This window comes from Salvelinus alpinus, chromosome 14, assembly GCF_045679555.1.
Source record: "Salvelinus alpinus chromosome 14, SLU_Salpinus.1, whole genome shotgun sequence".
Taxonomy (NCBI): domain Eukaryota; kingdom Metazoa; phylum Chordata; class Actinopteri; order Salmoniformes; family Salmonidae; genus Salvelinus; species Salvelinus alpinus.
In genome coordinates this window covers 13804414-13820910 of record NC_092099.1, presented here as the reverse complement: position 1 = coordinate 13820910, position 16497 = coordinate 13804414, and the positions used below count along the sequence as shown (strand labels likewise).

Genomic DNA, 16497 nt, shown 5'->3' with positions numbered 1-16497 from the left:
ATCGATGAACAGCATTCTCACATGGGTATTCCTCTTGTCCAGATGGGTTAGGGCAGTGTGCAGTGTGGTTGCGATTGCGTCGTCTGTGGACCTATTGGGTCGGTAAGCAAATTGGAGTGGGTCTAGGGTGTCCGGTAGGGTGGAGGTGATATGGTCCTTGACTAGTCTCTCAAAGCACTTCATGATGACGGAAGTGAGTGCTACGGGGCGGTAGTCGTTTAGCTCAGTTACCTTAGCTTTCTTGGGAACAGGAACAATGGTGGCCCTCTTGAAGCATGTGGGAACAGCAGACTGGGATAAGGATTGATTGAATATGTCCGTAAACACACCAGCCAGCTGGTCTGCGCATGCTCTGAGGACGCGGCTGGGAATGCCGTCTGGGCCTGCAGCCTTGCGAGGGTTAACACGTTTAAATGTTTTACTCACCTCGGCTGCAGTGAAGGAGAGCCCGCAGGTTTTGGTAGGGGGCCGTGTCAGTGGCACTGTATTGTCCTCAAAGCGGGCAAAAAAGTTGTTTAGCCTGTCTGGGAGCAAGACATCCTGGTCCTCGACGGGGCGGATTTTCTTTTTGTAATCCGTGATTGACTGTAGACCCTGCCACATACCTCTTGTGTCTGAGCTGTTGAATTTCGACTCGATTTTGTCTCTGTACTGAGACTTGGCCTGTTTGATTGCCTTGCGGAGAGAATAGCTACACTGTTTGTATTCGGTCATGCTTCCGGTCACCTTGCCCTGGTTAAAAGCAGTGGTTCGCGCTTTCAGTTTCACGCGAATGCTGCCGTCAATCCACGGTTTCTGGTTTGGGAATGTTTTTATCGTTGCTGTGGGTACGACATCGTCAATGCACTTCCTAATGAACTCGCTCACCGAATCAGCATATTCGTCAATATTGTTGTTGGACGCGATGCGGAACATATTCCAATCTGCGTGATCGAAGCAGTCTTGAAGCGTGGATTCAGATTGGTCGGACCAGCGTTGAACAGACCTGAGCGCGGGAGCTTGTTGTTTGAGTTTTTGTTTGTAGGCTGGAATCAACAAAATGGAGTCGTGGTCAGCTTTTCCGAAAGGGGGGCGGGGGAGGGCCTTATAAGCGTCGCGGAAATTAGTATAACAATGGTCTAGTGTTTTTCCAGCCCTGGTAGCACAATCGATATGCTGATAGAATTTAGGGAGTTTTGTTTTTAGATTAGCCTTGTTAAAATCCCCAGCTACGATGAATGCAGCCTCAGGGTGTGTGGTTTCCAGTTTACAAAGAGTCAGATAAAGTTCGTTCAGGGCCATCGATGTGTCTGCTTGGGGGGGAATGTATACGGCTGTGATTATGATTGACGAGAATTCCCTTGGTAGATAATGCGGTCGACATTTGATTGTGAGGAGTTCTAGATCAGGTGAACAGAACGACTTGAGTTCTTGTGTGTTGTTATGATGATCACACCACTTCTCGTTAATCATAAGGCATACCCCCCCGCCCCTCTTCTTACCGGAAAGATGTTTGTTTCTGTCGGCGCGATGCATGAAGAAACCAGCTGGCTGCACCGACTCCGTTAGCGTCCCTTGAGTTAGCCATGTTTCCGTGAAGCAGAGCACGTTGCAATCCCTGATGTCTCTCTGGAATGCTACCCGTGCTCGGATTTCATCAACCTTATTGTCAAGAGACTGGACATTGGCGAGTAGTATGCTAGGGAGTGGAGCGCGATGTGACCGTCTCCGAAGCCTGACCACGAGACCGCCACGTTTTCCCCTTTTTCGGCGTCGCACAGGGTCGCCGGCTGGGATCAGATCCATTGTATTGTGTGGAAGGCAAAACACTGGATCCGTTTCGGGAAAGTCATATTCCTGGTAGGAACGATGATGAGTTGACGTTAATCGTATATTCAGTAGTTCCTCCCGACTGTATGTAATGAAACCTAAGATTACCCGGGGTACCGATGTAAGAAATAACACGTAAAAAAACAAAATACTGCATATTTTCCAAGGAACACGAAGCGAGGCAGCCATCTCTTTTCGGCGCCGGGTGGTATCTCAGGTACAGTATGGGAGGACAGGTACAGTATGGGAGGACAGGTACAGTATGGGAGGACAGGTACAGTATGGGAGGACTTGGATTGTAACATAACTACAGTTGAAGTCGGAAGTTTACATACACCTTAGCCAAATACATTTAAACTCATTTTTTCACAATTCCTGACATTTAATCAGAGTAAAAATCCCCTGTCTTAGGTCAGTTAGGATCACCACTTCATTTTAAGAATGTGAAATGTCAGAATAATAGTAGAGACAATTATTTAGATCAGCATTTATTTCTTTCATCACATTCCCAGTGGGTCAGAAGTTTACATACACTCAATTAGTATTTGGTAGCATTGCCTATACATTGTTTAACTTGGGTCAAATGTTTAGGGTAGCCTTCCACAAGCTTCCCACAATAAGTTGGGTGAATTTTGGCCCATTCCTCCTGACAGAGCTGGTGTAACTGAGTCAGGTTTGTAGGCCTCCTTGCTCGGACACACTTTTTCAGTTCTGACTACAAATTTTCTATAGGATTGAGGTCAGGGCTTTGTGATGGCCACTCCAATACCTTGACTTTGTTGTCCTTAAGCCATTTTGCCACAACTTTGGAAGTATTTACATTTACATTTACATTTAAGTCATTTAGCAGACGCTCTTATCCAGAGCGACTTACAAATTGGTGCATTCACCTTATGATATCCAGTGGAACAACCACTTTACAATAGTGCATCTAACTCTTTTAAGGGGGGGGGGGGTTAGAAGGATTACTTTATCCTATCCTAGGTATTCCTTAAAGAGGTGGGGTTTCAGGTGTCTCCGGAAGGTGGTGATTGACTCCGCTGACCTGGCGTCGTGAGGGAGTTTGTTCCACCATTGGGGTGCCAGAGCAGCGAACAGTTTTGACTGGGCTGAGCGGGAACTGTACTTCCTCAGAGGTAGGGAGGCGAGCAGGCCAGAGGTGGATGAACGCAGTGCCCTTGTTTGGGTGTAGGGCCTGATCAGAGCCTGAAGGTACGGAGGTGCCGTTCCCCTCACAGCTCCGTAGGCAAGCACCATGGTCTTGTAGCGGATGCGAGCTTCAACTGGAAGCCAGTGGAGAGAGCGGAGGAGCGGGGTGACGTGAGAGAACTTGGGAAAGTTGAACACCAGACGGGCTGCGGCGTTCTGGATGAGTTGTAGGGGTTTAATGGCACAGGCAGGGAGCCCAGCCAACAGCGAGTTGCAGTAATCCAGACGGGAGATGACAAGTGCCTGGATTAGGACCTGCGCCGCTTCCTGCGTGAGGCAGGGTCGTACTCTGCGAATGTTGTAGAGCATGAACCTACAGGAACGGGTCACCGCCTTGATGTTAGTTGAGAACGACAGGGTGTTGTCCAGGATCACGCCAAGGTTCTTAGCACTCTGGGAGGAGGACACAATGGAGTTGTCAACCGTGATGGCGAGATCATGGAACGGGCAGTCCTTCCCCGGGAGGAAGAGCAGCTCCGTCTTGCCGAGGTTCAGCTTGAGGTGGTGATCCGTCATCCACACTGATATGTCTGCCAGACATGCAGAGATGCGATTCACCACCTGGTTATCAGAGGGGGGAAAGGAGAAGATTAATTGTGTGTCGTCTGCATAGCAATGATAGGAGAGACCATGTGAGGATATGACAGAGCCAAGTGACTTGGTGTATAGCGAGAATAGGAGAGGGCCTAGAACAGAGCCCTGGGGGACACCAGTGGTGAGAGCACGTGGTGCGGAGACAGATTCTCGCCACGCCACCTGGTAGGAGCGACCTGTCAGGTAGGACGCAATCCAAGTGTGGGCCGCGCCGGAGATGCCCAGCTCGGAGAGGGTGGAGAGGAGGATCTGATGGTTCACAGTATCAAAGGCAGCCGATAGGTCTAGAAGGATGAGAGCAGAGGAGAGAGAGTTAGCTTTAGCAGTGCGGAGCGCCTCCGTGACACAGAGAAGAGCAGTCTCAGTTGAATGACTAGTCTTGAAACCTGACTGATTTGGATCAAGAAGGTCATTCTGAGAGAGATAGCAGGAGAGCTGGCCAAGGACGGCACGTTCAAGAGTTTTGGAGAGAAAAGAAAGAAGGGATACTGGTCTGTAGTTGTTGACATCGGAGGGATCGAGTGTAGGTTTTTTCAGAAGGGGTGCAACTCTCGCTCTCTTGAAGACGGAAGGGACGTAGCCAGCGGTCAAGGATGAGTTGATGAGCGAGGTGAGGTAAGGGAGAAGGTCTCCGGAAATGGTCTGGAGAAGAGAGGAGGGGATAGGGTCAAGCGGGCAGGTTGTTGGGCGGCCTTGCCGTCACAAGACGCGAGATTTCATCTGGAGAGAGAGAGTTGTTTGGGGTCATTGTCCATTTGGAAGACCCATTTGCGACCAAGCTTTAACTTCCTGACTGATGACTTGAGATGTTGCTTCAATATATCCACATAATGTTCCTAACTCATGATGCCATCTATTTTGTGAAGTGCACCAGTCCCTCCTGCAGCAAAGTACCCCCACAACATGATGCTGCCACCCCCGTGCTTCACGGTTGGGATGGTGTTCTTCGGCTTGCAAGCCTCCCCCTTTTTCCTCCAAACATAACGATGGCCATTATGGCCAAACAGTTCTATTTTTGTTTCATCAGACCAGAGGACATTTCTCAAAAAAGTACTATCTTCATCCCCATGTGCAGTTGCAAAGCGTAGTCTGGCTTTTTTATGGAGGTTTTGGAGCAGTGGCTTCTTCCTTGCTGTGCGGCCATTCAGGTATTTCGATATATAAGACTCGTTTTACTATGGATATAGATCATTTTGTACCGGTTTCCTCCAGCATCTTCACAAGGTCTTTTGCTGTTGTTCTGGGATTGATTTGCACTTTCGCACCAAAGTACGTTCATTTGGGGGGGGGGGGGGGGGGGCGGTACATGGAGCAGTCGGCGGAGCCAAGGAGCGAACCAGAGCCAGTCAGGGAGTCGGATGAGGATTTCGACGCAAGATTCCGGAGAGAGGTGCTAGCATTACGAGCGCTGCAGAGCGGGCGTGCTGGGGAACGTGTGACTGGTCAGACACCGTGTTACGCAGTGATGCGCACGGTGTCTCCAGTTCGCATTCATAGTCCGGTGCGCTCTATTCCATCTCTTCGCACTTGCCGGGCGCAAGTGAGCATCCAGCCAGGACGCAGTGTGCCAGCTCTAAGCTCCAGTTCTCCAGTGCGCCTCCACAGTCCAGTACGTCCTGTGCCTCCTCTCCGTGCTCGCCCTGAGGTGCGTGTCCCCAGCACGGTACCACCAGTGCTGGCACCATGCATCAGACCTCCAGTGCGCCTCCATAGTCCAGTACGTCCTGGGCCTCCTCTCCGCACTCGCCCTGAGGTGCGTGTCCTCAGCCCGGTACCACCAGTTCCGGCACCACGCATCAGGCCTCCAGTGCGATTCCACAGTCCAGTACGTCCTGTGCCTCCTCTCCGTGCTCGCCCTGAGGTGCGTGTCCCCAGCACGGTACCACCAGTGCTGGCACCATGCATCAGACCTCCAGTGCGCTTCCACAGTCCAGTACGTCCTGGGCCTCCTCTCCGCACTCGCCCTGAGGTGCGTGTCCTCAGCCCGGTACCACCAGTTCCGGCACCACGCATCAGGCCTCCAGTGCGATTCCACAGTCCAGTACGTCCTGGGCCTCCTCTCTGCACTCGCCCTGAGATGCGTGTCATCAGCCCGGTACCACCGGTTCCGGCACCACGCATCAGGCCTCCAGTGCGCTTCCACAGTCCAGTACGGCCTGTGCCTCTTCCCCGCACTCGCCCTGAGGTGCGTGTCCTCAGCCCGGTACCACCAGTTCCGGCACCACGCATCAGGCCTCCAGTGCGATTCCACAGTCCAGTACGGCCTCTGCCTCTTCCCCGCACTCGCCCTGAGGTGCGTGTCCTCAGCCCGGTACCACCAGTTCCGGCACCACGCATCAGGCCTCCAGTGTGATTCCACAGTCCAGTACGGCATGTGCCTCTTCCCTGCACTCGCCCTGAGGTGCGTATCCTCAGCCCGGTACCACCAGTTCCGGGCACCACGCATCAGGCCTCCAGTGCGATTCCACAGTCCAGTACGGCCTGTGCCTCTTCCCCGCACTCGCCCTGAGGTGCGTGTCATCAGCCCGGTACCACCAGTTCCGGCACCACGCATCAGGTCTGCAGTGCGCTTCCACAGTCTAGTACGGCCTGTGCCTCTTCCCCGCACTCGCCCTGAGGTGCGTGTCCTCAGCCCGGTACCACCAGTTCCGGCACCATGCATCAGGCCTCCAGTGCGCTTCCACAGTCCAGTACGGCTGTGCCTCTTCCCCGCACTCGCTCTGAGGTGCATGTCCTCAGCCCGGTACCACCAGTTCCGGCACCATGCATCAGGCGTCCAGTGCGCTTCCACAGTCCAGAGCTTCCGGCGACCGTTCCCAGTCCATAGCTTCCGGCGACAGTACCCAGTCCAGAGCTTCCGGTGACAGTACCCAGTCCGGAGCTTCCAGCGACGTTTCACAGTCCGGAGCCTCCAACGACGGGCCACAGTCCGGAGCCTCCGGCGATGATCCCCAGTCCGGGGCCTCCGGCGACGGTCCCCAGTCCGGGGTCTCCGGCGACGGTCCCAGTCCGTGGCTTCTGGCGACGGATCCACAGTCCAGAGCCTCCGGCGATGATCCGCGGTCCGGTTCTACAAAGGCGGAGGGATCAGCGTAAAGAGGAGGGGCTGCGTCCAGAACCGGAGCCACCACCGAGGGTAGATGCCCACCCGGACCCTCTCCTATAGGTTCAGGTTTGCGGCCGGGAGTCCACACCTTTGGTGGGGGGTACTGTCACGCCCTGACCTGAGATATCTCTGTTTTCTTTATATTTTGGTTAGATCAGGGTGTGACTAGGGTGGGTACGTTAGTTTTTGTATTGTCGAGGGTTTTTTGTATGTCTAGGGTTTTTGTAGGTCTAGGTGATTTGTATGTCTATGGTGGCCTGATATGGTTCCCAATCAGAGGCAGCTGTTTATCGTTGTCTCTGATTGGGGATCATATTTAGGAAGCCATTTTCCCTTTGGTGTTTGTGGGTTCTTGTTCTATGTTTAGTTGCCTGTCTGCAGTACTCATATTAGCTTCACGGTTCATTTTGTTATTTTGTTCGTTTGTTCAGTGTTCATTCTGACATAAAGAAGAATGTACGCATACCGCGCTGCACCTTGGTCTCCTCCTTACAACGGCCGTGACACCCATGGTGTTTATATTTGCGTACTATTTTTTGTACAGATGAATGTGGTACCTTCAGGTGTTTGGAAATTGCTCCCAAGGATGAACCAAACTTGTGGAGGTCTACATTTTATTTTCTTAGGTCTTGGCTGATTTCTTTTGAGTTTCCCATGATGTCAGGCAAAGAGGCACTGAGTTCGAAGGTAGGCCTTGAAATACATCCACAGGTACACCTCCAATTGACTCAAATGATGTCAATTAGCCTATCAGAGGCTTCTAAAGCCATGACATCATTTTCTGGAATTTTCCAAGCTGTTTAAAGGCACAGTCAACTTAGTGTATGTGAACTTCTGACCCACTGGAATTGTGATACAGTGGATTATAAGTGAAGTAATCTGTATGTAAACAATTGTTGGAAAAATTACTTGTGTCATGCACAAAGTAGATGTTTTAACCGACTTGCCAAAACTATAGTTTGTTAACAAGAAACTTGTGGAGTACTCCAACCTAAATGTATGTAAACTTCCGACTTCAACTGTATGTTTCTTCCCCAGCTGTTATCAGCTACAACATCATAGCTGGTGACACATTGACCAAAGTATTTCAGACTACCTGGAGGTATAATATGGCACATTTTACTTTAATGTAATATATCTGAACAATATCAAGCCATAACTTAGCGATGTGCATTGATATGCTAATGCAGTGACAGTCAAAAAATAGGTCAAAGTTTTGCTAAATTAAGCACAAAACACTAAGGCCACATTTGTTATTGTATGTTGCTTATTCATATTTTTCATAAATGTTATTTGCAGTTGGGCCGGGCCCCGCACTTGCAGTGAGACATTTTGTCATCTCAGTATCCACCATTCTGTTCACGCTTCCTCTGTCTCTTTTCCGGAATATATCAAAGCTGGGAAATGTAAGACTTAATCACATATTGTTACATTGATTTAAGGAGTCAATGACTCATTCTTCAATTTCTGAGCTAAAGCACCTGTCTATGTGATTCTTGGTGTCCTTACTGTCCATGGTGTTGACTGTTTTGATCCTTATCACTGTAATCACCAGAACAGCTACCCTAGGACCACAGATGTATTGTCACGCCCTGACCTTAGTTATCTTTGTTTTCTTTATTATTTTGGTTAGGTCAGGGTGTGACATGGGGGATGTATGTGTTTTGTCTTGTCAAGGTGTTTGTATGTCTATGGTTGCCTGGATTGGTTCTCAATTAGAGGCAGCTGTTTATCGTTGTCTCTGATTGGGAACCATATTTAGGCAGCCATATTCCGTTGGGTATTTCGTGGGTTATTGTCTATATGTAAGTTGCCTGTGTCTGCACTTTTCGTATATAGCTTCACGTTCGTTTTGTTGTTTTTTGTATAGTTTGTCAAGTGTTCTTCGTTTCGTTATAATAAATAGAAGAATGTATTACTATCACGCTGCGCCTTGGTCCTCCTCTCTTCCTCCATACGACGAACGTGACATGTATATAATAACACTGTCAAAATCTATTCCCTCACACCAGTGGAGGCTCCTCAAAGGAGGAAGGGGAGGACCATCCTCAGTGAATTTCATAAAAATGTAAATAGTGAAACATTTAAAAAGTTATCCTTTTTAGATAGAACCATACTAAATATATCGCCTTTACCAAATAATTGATTAAAACACACTGTTTTGCAATGAAGGTCTACAGTAGCCTCAGCAGCACTCTGTAGGGTAGCACCATGGTGTAGCCAGAGGACAGCTAGCTTGTGTCCTCTTCTGGGTACATTGACTTCAATACAAAACTTAGGGGGCTCATGGTTCTCACCCCCTTCCATAGACTTACACAGTAATTATGACAACTTCCGGAGGATGTCTTCCAACCTATCAGAACTCTTGCAGCATGAACTGACATGTTGTCCACCCAATCAAAGGATCAGTGAATGAAACTAGTACTGAAAGCATTAGCTACAGATAGCTAGAACTGCAGTGCGTAAAATGTGGTGAATAGTTGACTCAAAGTGAGAGAAAGACAATAGTTGAGCAATTTGAGAGAGAGAGAGAGATAAAAAAAAATTAAACTTTCACTTAGCTAGCTAGTTTAGCCTACTCAAACACCCTGCTCAAACAACGAGGGATGCCATATTAGCTAGCTGTCTATGACTATCCAACACTGTAAGTCCTCCATGTCAAGGTAAGCTTTTGGCTTTATTAATGGATTGCCCCCGGGGCCCGCCGGCGTAACTGCTAAACTGCTTTCTGACTGTACACTGTACTGCATGATTGTAGCGGGTTTACTAATGTGTTAGATCTAGTAGCTATGTTGACTATGACGTGGCAATGATGTAGGCTGTGTGTAGCGGTTAGCGGTCATGATATGAAGGTTGGGCTTGGAAAGGTTTTTTCACCTGGTCACAGACAGCTGATGTGTTGTGCATTGAAGTCCACAAGTGAAGGGAAAAGGGGAAGAGGAGGAGAGCACATAGCCATAGATAGCTGCGAGAAGGAATTATATACAGTATACAACGAGCAAAGTGAGCATGCTGCTTTTATGTGGCTGTAATGAAAGTGAACTGTGTTCTCGTGTGATCAGGGGTGTAATAATTCTGCCGATTTTGTTGAAAAATGTTTCTTCAACAAAAGCAAACGGAATGAAACGGGGAAAAACATACCTGAATTTGTCCAATAGAAGCTCTCATTTGCAGCTGTTAGACTAGATCAGCTAGATGCAGGCAAGAGTGTGCAAGGCGATATTGAATGTGTCACTGTCTGTCAACTTGATTACTCAAAATCCTCTCAATCTGTGCAGCTACGTTGAAACTTTCATTCATAGGCTATGTTGTAGTACCCTCATGATGGGTACAGGGAAAATTGGAGTATCATGTAGTAGCCTAAATGTATCGATATTACATTGAGTTGGGTGAATGGAATATGAATTACAGTCACCCAATACTTAATAGAAATAAGGCCATGCTCATTAAAAAATTATCATCCTCCCTCGTCTTAAACGGCAACAACCGCCACTGACTCACACACGCTATATCACATTCTACTAATCAATCTGAAATGCATTCTATTTTTATTTTATATTTCAGTCAAATAAACGACTATTGAAACCACTTCCTCTAGAATTTGAAAATGTTAAAATGGCTAACAAAATGTTAATCCAATGACTTTGTGTCCAGTCCCCCTACACTGAATGCATGAGCATTTACAAGATGGAATGCAATTTAGGCTGTTGGTGTTGTCTTTTGACTTCTCTTCTAATATAGCCTATGTGTGTACAGCTTCATATTGTATGATAATGCCAATCAAGTTTCATAATAGCAGAAATCCACACAAAACAACAACACAAAAATGTAACTTGGACTATTGATATATTGTAATACTTTGCTATATACTTTTGTTTTGCAGCCTATATCAGCCATCACAACAGCTTTATGATCTATGGCTCTCTGGAGGAACCAAGTCTTGGTCTCGTGTCACTCACGTCTGTTGGTTCTTCTCTGATTGTCAGTGCTCTGTTTGCTGTGACTGGCTATGCTACCTTCACTGGGTACACTCAAGGTAAAACACAACACATAGAATACTCTCATGGTATGTCTCCAGTCACTCTCCACTAAGTGTTCTTTTTCTGACCTCTTATCTCTTTTTCTTTGAAAACTACTGCAGAAACGATGACCTGGCTATGCTTTTGTTTACTTCTGTTTTGGCATCAGTATAATAACTTGTCCTCTCTAGTGTTTTGTGACTCGAGAGGTACGGTGCATTCTGAAAGTATTCATACCCCCTCATCAATCTACACACAATACCCCATAATGAAAAAGCAAAGACATGTTTTTATAAATTTGAGCAAAAAAATTATAATACAAAAAAATATATATTTACATAAGTATTCAGACCCTTTGCTATGAGACTTGAAATTAAGCTCAGGTGCATCGTTTCCATTGATATTCGATTGATTGGACATGATTGGGAAAGGCACACACTGGTCTATATAAGGTCCCACAGTTGACAGTGCATGTCAGAGCAAAAGCCAAGCCGTGAGGTCAAAGGAATTGCCCGTAAAGCTCCAAGACAGGATTGTGTCGAGGTACAGATCTGCAGCATTGAAGGTCTCCAAGAACACAGTGGCCACCATCATTCTTAAATGGAAGAAGTTTGGAACCACCAAGACTCTTCCTAGAGCTGGCTGCCTGGTCAAACTGAGCAATTGGGGGAAAAGGGCCCTGGTTAGGGAGGTGCCCAAGAACCCAATGGTCACTCTGACAGAGCTCCAGAGTTCCTCTGTGGAGATGGGATAACCTTCCAGAAGGACAACCATCTCTGCAGCACTCCACCAATCAGGCCTTTATGGTAGAGAGACTCAAAAAAAATGTCAACATTGCAATTGCAACCAAATATGTCTTCATAAAATAATTCCCTCCAGGGCTCAAAACCAAGTCATATCCTTCGCATCGAGTTAATCAGGCTGTTGATTGTGCAAACCCACAGTTTCATCAGCTGTCTGGGTGGCTGTACTCAAACGATCCCGAAGGAGAAAAAGCTGGATGTGGAGGTTCACAGCTGGCAACAGCTCTGGTGGACAATCCTGCAGTCAGCATACCAATTGAACTCTCCCTCAAAATTTGAGACATCTGTGGCATTGTGTTGTGTGACACAACTGCACATTTTAGAATGGCCTTTGATTATCCCCAGCACAAGGTGCATCTGTGTAATGATCATGCTTTCGAATCAGCTTCTTGATATGCCACACCTGTCAGGTGGATAGATTATCTAGGCAAAGGAGAAATGCTCACTAACAGGGTTGTAAACATATTTCTGCACAGAATTTGAGAGAAATAAGCTTTATGTGTACATGGACAATTTCTGGTGTCTTTTGTTTCAGCTCATGAAACATGGGACCAACACTCTACATGTTGCATTTATCTTTTTGTTCTCTATAGTTTCAAAATGCTGACCCCCTCCACTCAGATTCAAGGTACAGTAGCTGATGTGCGGTTCGCAACAGGCATGGTCCTCCACTCTCTGGGCTTGTGACCATTTGATCTGAATGAACTGTGCCTCGAGTAGCCTATGTCGACAGAATCAAGCCTTTAGACATTAATGTACATTTCCTTCCTTATAATTGTCAAAATGACTGGCATTTAGTGCATATTGATGTAGTTAAAAGTGTCATTAAAGTGTAGCTACATTTTCTGGCGAATCCCTCATGTCAGCATCGGTTTGGACATGAGGTTGTAACCAATATGCATATCACCTACACCTACACTTTTTAAAATTATTATATTAAAAATAGATTTTAATATTATTCCAATGTTGGCCTCTCTGCTCTAATTCTGATTGGAGTAATTGTTTGATATAGTGTTTTTTTATTTTTTTTTTAACTTGTCCATTTGGACAACTTAAATCTATATTATGCTTGTCCCCAAATTAGCTAGCTAGTTACAAGTATCTTTGGTTATATCAACATACTAACGTTAGCTGTCTACTAGCTAGTCAATATTGCTACTGTGGTATACAGCAAACTCTCACGCCTGGTGTAGCTAGCAGTCTAGCATGGTAGATAGGGAACTTAGATACAGCGCATTCTGAAAATATTCAGAACCCTTGACTCTTTACACATTTTGTTACTTTACAGCCTTATTCTAAAATGGGTGAAATATTTTTTTCCCTCATCAATCTACACACAATACCTCATAATGACAAAGTGAAAACCGTTTAAAAAAAATGTGTGCAAAAAAGATATAACAAAAAAATACCTTATTTACATAAGTATTCAGACCCTTTGCAATGAGACTCGAAATTGAGCTCAGGTGCATCCTGTTTCCATTGATCATCTTTGAGGTGATTCTACAGCTTGATTGGAGTCCAACCTGTGGTAAATGCAATTGAATGGACATGATTTGGAAAGGCAAACACCTGTCTATATAAGGTCCCACAGTTGACAGTGCATGTCAGAGCAAAGGCCAAGCCATGAGGTTGAAGGAATTGTCCGTAGAGCTCTGAGACAGGATTGTGTTGATGCACAGATCTGGGGAAGGGTACCAAAACATTTCTGCAACATTGAAGGTCCCCAAGAACACAGTGGCCTCCATCCTTCTTAAATAGAAGAAGTTTGGAACCGCCAAGACTCTTCCTAGAGCTGGCCACCCGCCCAAACTGAGCAATTGGGTGAGAAGAGCCTTCGTCAGGGAGGTGACCAAGAACCCGATGGTCACTCTGACAGCTTCAGAGTTCCTCTGTGGAGATGGGAGAACCTTCCAGAAGGACAACCATCTCTGCAGCACTCCACTAATCAGGCCTTTATGGTAGAGAGGCCAGACGGAAGCCACTTCTCAGTAAAAGGCACATGACAGCCCGCTTGGAATTTGCCAAAAGGCTCCTAAAGGCCTCTCAGACCATGAGAACCAAGATTGAACTCTTTGGCCTGAATGCCAGGAAACATGGCACCATCCCTTCGGTGAAGCATGGTGGTGGCAGCATCATGCTGTGGGAATGTTTTTCAGCGGCAGGGGCTGGGAGACTAGTCAGGATCGAGGGAATGATGAACAAAGCAAAGTCAGAGATCCTTGATGAAAACCTGTTCCAGAGCACTCGGGACCTCAGACTGGGGCGAAGGTTCACCTTCCAACAGGGCAACGACCCTAAGCACACAGCCAAGACAACACAGGAATGGCTCGAGGCCCAGCCAGAGCCTGGATTTGAACCCAATCTAACATCTCTGTAGAGACCTTAAAATAGCTGTTCAGCGATGCTCCACATCCAACCTGACAGACCTTGAGAGGATCTGCAGAGAAGAATAGAAGAAAGTCCCCAAATATAGGTGTGCCAAGCTTGTAGCGTCATACTGAAGAACACTCAAGGCTGTAATCGCTGCCAAAGGTTCTTCAACAAAGTACTGAGTAAATGGTCTGAGTACTTATGTAAATGTTATATTTCAATGTTCTTTTTTTCATATACATTTGCACAAAAAAAACTGTTTTTGCTTTGTAATTATTATGTGTGTAAATTTATGAGAAAATCAATTTTAGAATAAGGCTGTAACGTAACAAAACGTGGAAAAATTCAACGGGTCTGAATACTTTCCGAATGAACTGTATGATTTTACTGATAATATGGCACTTCATAACTTCAGGCTCAGTGTTCATTCATTTGAATGCGAATCACGTACGAAAGACAGTTCTTTATTCTCTCTTATGTTTGTAGGTAATATCCAATGTTTTTTTTAATGGGTCTCTCAACAACCATGCCCATGTGGCTGTCACCTTGCTTATAGTTGCAGCGTGCACATTGCTTTCCTTGGCCTACGACTGTCTGGGTATTGTTCTGGTGTTAAATGTAAGTCAGATGTCCTTTGAATTGTTGTAACTTATTTCCCTACTCTGGTACAACATGTAAGACTGCAGAAACAAATGTATTATTAACTCTGCAAGGAATGTGTGTGTCATAATTTACTATTTGACTATGACGTATGTGTGATAATGTGCCAATACGCAATGCATTTATCAATTTGTAAATCAAATTGTGAAACAGTGAAGTTCCACCTTGAATGTATTTACCTACCACATGATGTCGCTATAACATGAATAAAACTATCATAAAAAGGCTCAATTTGAAAGCTAGGCTAACTACAGTATTGTCCTCTTGCCTTAACGTCATTATTCACCCTTCAATGATTAAGATTAAGATCCAGATTATAGGTGTTTGTCCACTGGTAGTGCGCACCTAAGAACAATGTTCAATTTCTGACACAATAAAGCTACGTTTGGTAAAAATGTGGTATGTGGATGATGGTCATGCTTAGGCAAAAACTATACATGGAAATAAGTAGCTACAGTTTACATTTTTTTTTGTTATTTCATGAAATATGTTGTTGTTTTTTTAGAAAAGGGGCGTTTTTCCCAAGTACTGGGGTAACATGGGAAAAACATGTATCTAAAAAATAACTGTAACTCAATGAAGTTACTTGTAGATGGTTTGGGCATGATTTGAAATATGGTAATTTAGGTACCACTGACTTGCATTGGGTCACCTTAAATGTTACTGCTTTATTAAAAACGGATTACAATGTGTATCTGTAAACAAGTGGTTGTTTATCTTTAGGCTTTCCTAATGGTATATATAACTTTTTCTAAATTACAAAATATTAGATCAACTTAACTCAGAATTGTTTTGTTAGAGTGACAATTTTTTGTTTGTTGATGAGACAGATACCATTTTTAGTTGAGAAAGAGCATTGGTAGCCAGAGAAAGTGTTGAAAAAAAATGCTGGTGACATGTGGTTTCTGTGAGAATTATTGGGGATTACCCCGGGTGGTTAGTTACCCTACGTTATTTTATAGTAGGTATATTTAGGAAATTGCAATAGGCCTATTATAACATTTAGGCTATTTCAAAAGTATAAATGTAAACGCGAATTGTTCACTTCAGATGTTGAAAATACTAATGAAAGTCATACGGCTCCTTCAATAAATTCAATTGGCTCCTTCAATAAAGTTTCACATACACTTAGTGAACAAAACATTAAGAATGGCACACATACACACTCGTTTCAAGGCTTAAACGTCCTTCTTTAACCTGTCCCCTCCACTTTATCTACACTGGTTGAAGTGACATCAGTAAGTATCATAGCTTTCGCCTGGTCAGTCTTCCTTGGAAAGAGCAGGTGTTCCTAAAGTTAGCACTTAGTGTACATATTTCCAATGCTGCTTTAAATTAATAAAAAAGCGAAACGTTTGTAGCCTATTCCTTCTGGGATGGAGCGATGAAATCAATCACCGCTGGGAGGAAAACTAGGGCAGTAAGGTATTCGACGCCCCACGAAAGGCTATTTGCACACTGAGTCGTCGTGCAAAGCATCTACAGTACCCATAAGCTTACGTTTGGACGCCGATTTTTTTTAGTTGCTCTGCATTCGACGGAGAACTTGGCATCCGTAGCATTGTGTCACAACTTTGATATGTTAACTGCTGGCTAAACGGGAAAGACTGGGTTGTGCTGGCGGCGTATTGGAACAGAGCAGTGACTGTTGTTTTGAACCAAGAGTTGGAGGTAAAAGTGGGAGTTCCAGAATTCATAAGAACGCGGAGTAGCCTAATGGATCACTGAACGAATGAAAAGTCTACGGTATATTTTGTACGGTATAAGTCATTTTTTGAATCCCTAATAAAGACTGATGAAAGTTGACAGCTGCTCGGAGGGGCAGGGCCATTCATGGTAAGAGATGTCGAGTTACAGAATGATCATAATGAAATTGTACTTTAATGTCTGTCCCGCTTTGTAAGTCTGGCAAAAGTTATCCGGAGAA

At 45.5% G+C, this 16497-nt stretch overlaps 1 protein-coding gene and 1 pseudogene across 1 annotated transcript in view; both read left to right on the top strand.

Annotated features, from left to right (window-relative positions):
* Positions 1 to 4918: 4918 nt before the first annotated feature.
* On the top strand, positions 4919 to 14558 carry LOC139539214 (putative sodium-coupled neutral amino acid transporter 11; annotated as a pseudogene).
* Positions 14559 to 15867: 1309 nt separating this feature from the next.
* Positions 15868 to 16497, top strand: part of LOC139538453 (cordon-bleu protein-like 1) — a 35423-nt gene continuing 34793 nt past the window's right edge. Inside the window, exon 1 of the mRNA XM_071340520.1 lies at positions 15868 to 16406. Within this exon, the coding sequence (XP_071196621.1) occupies positions 16366 to 16406 (41 nt within the window). The 5' untranslated portion in view covers positions 15868 to 16365. The remainder of the gene's footprint in view (positions 16407 to 16497) is intronic.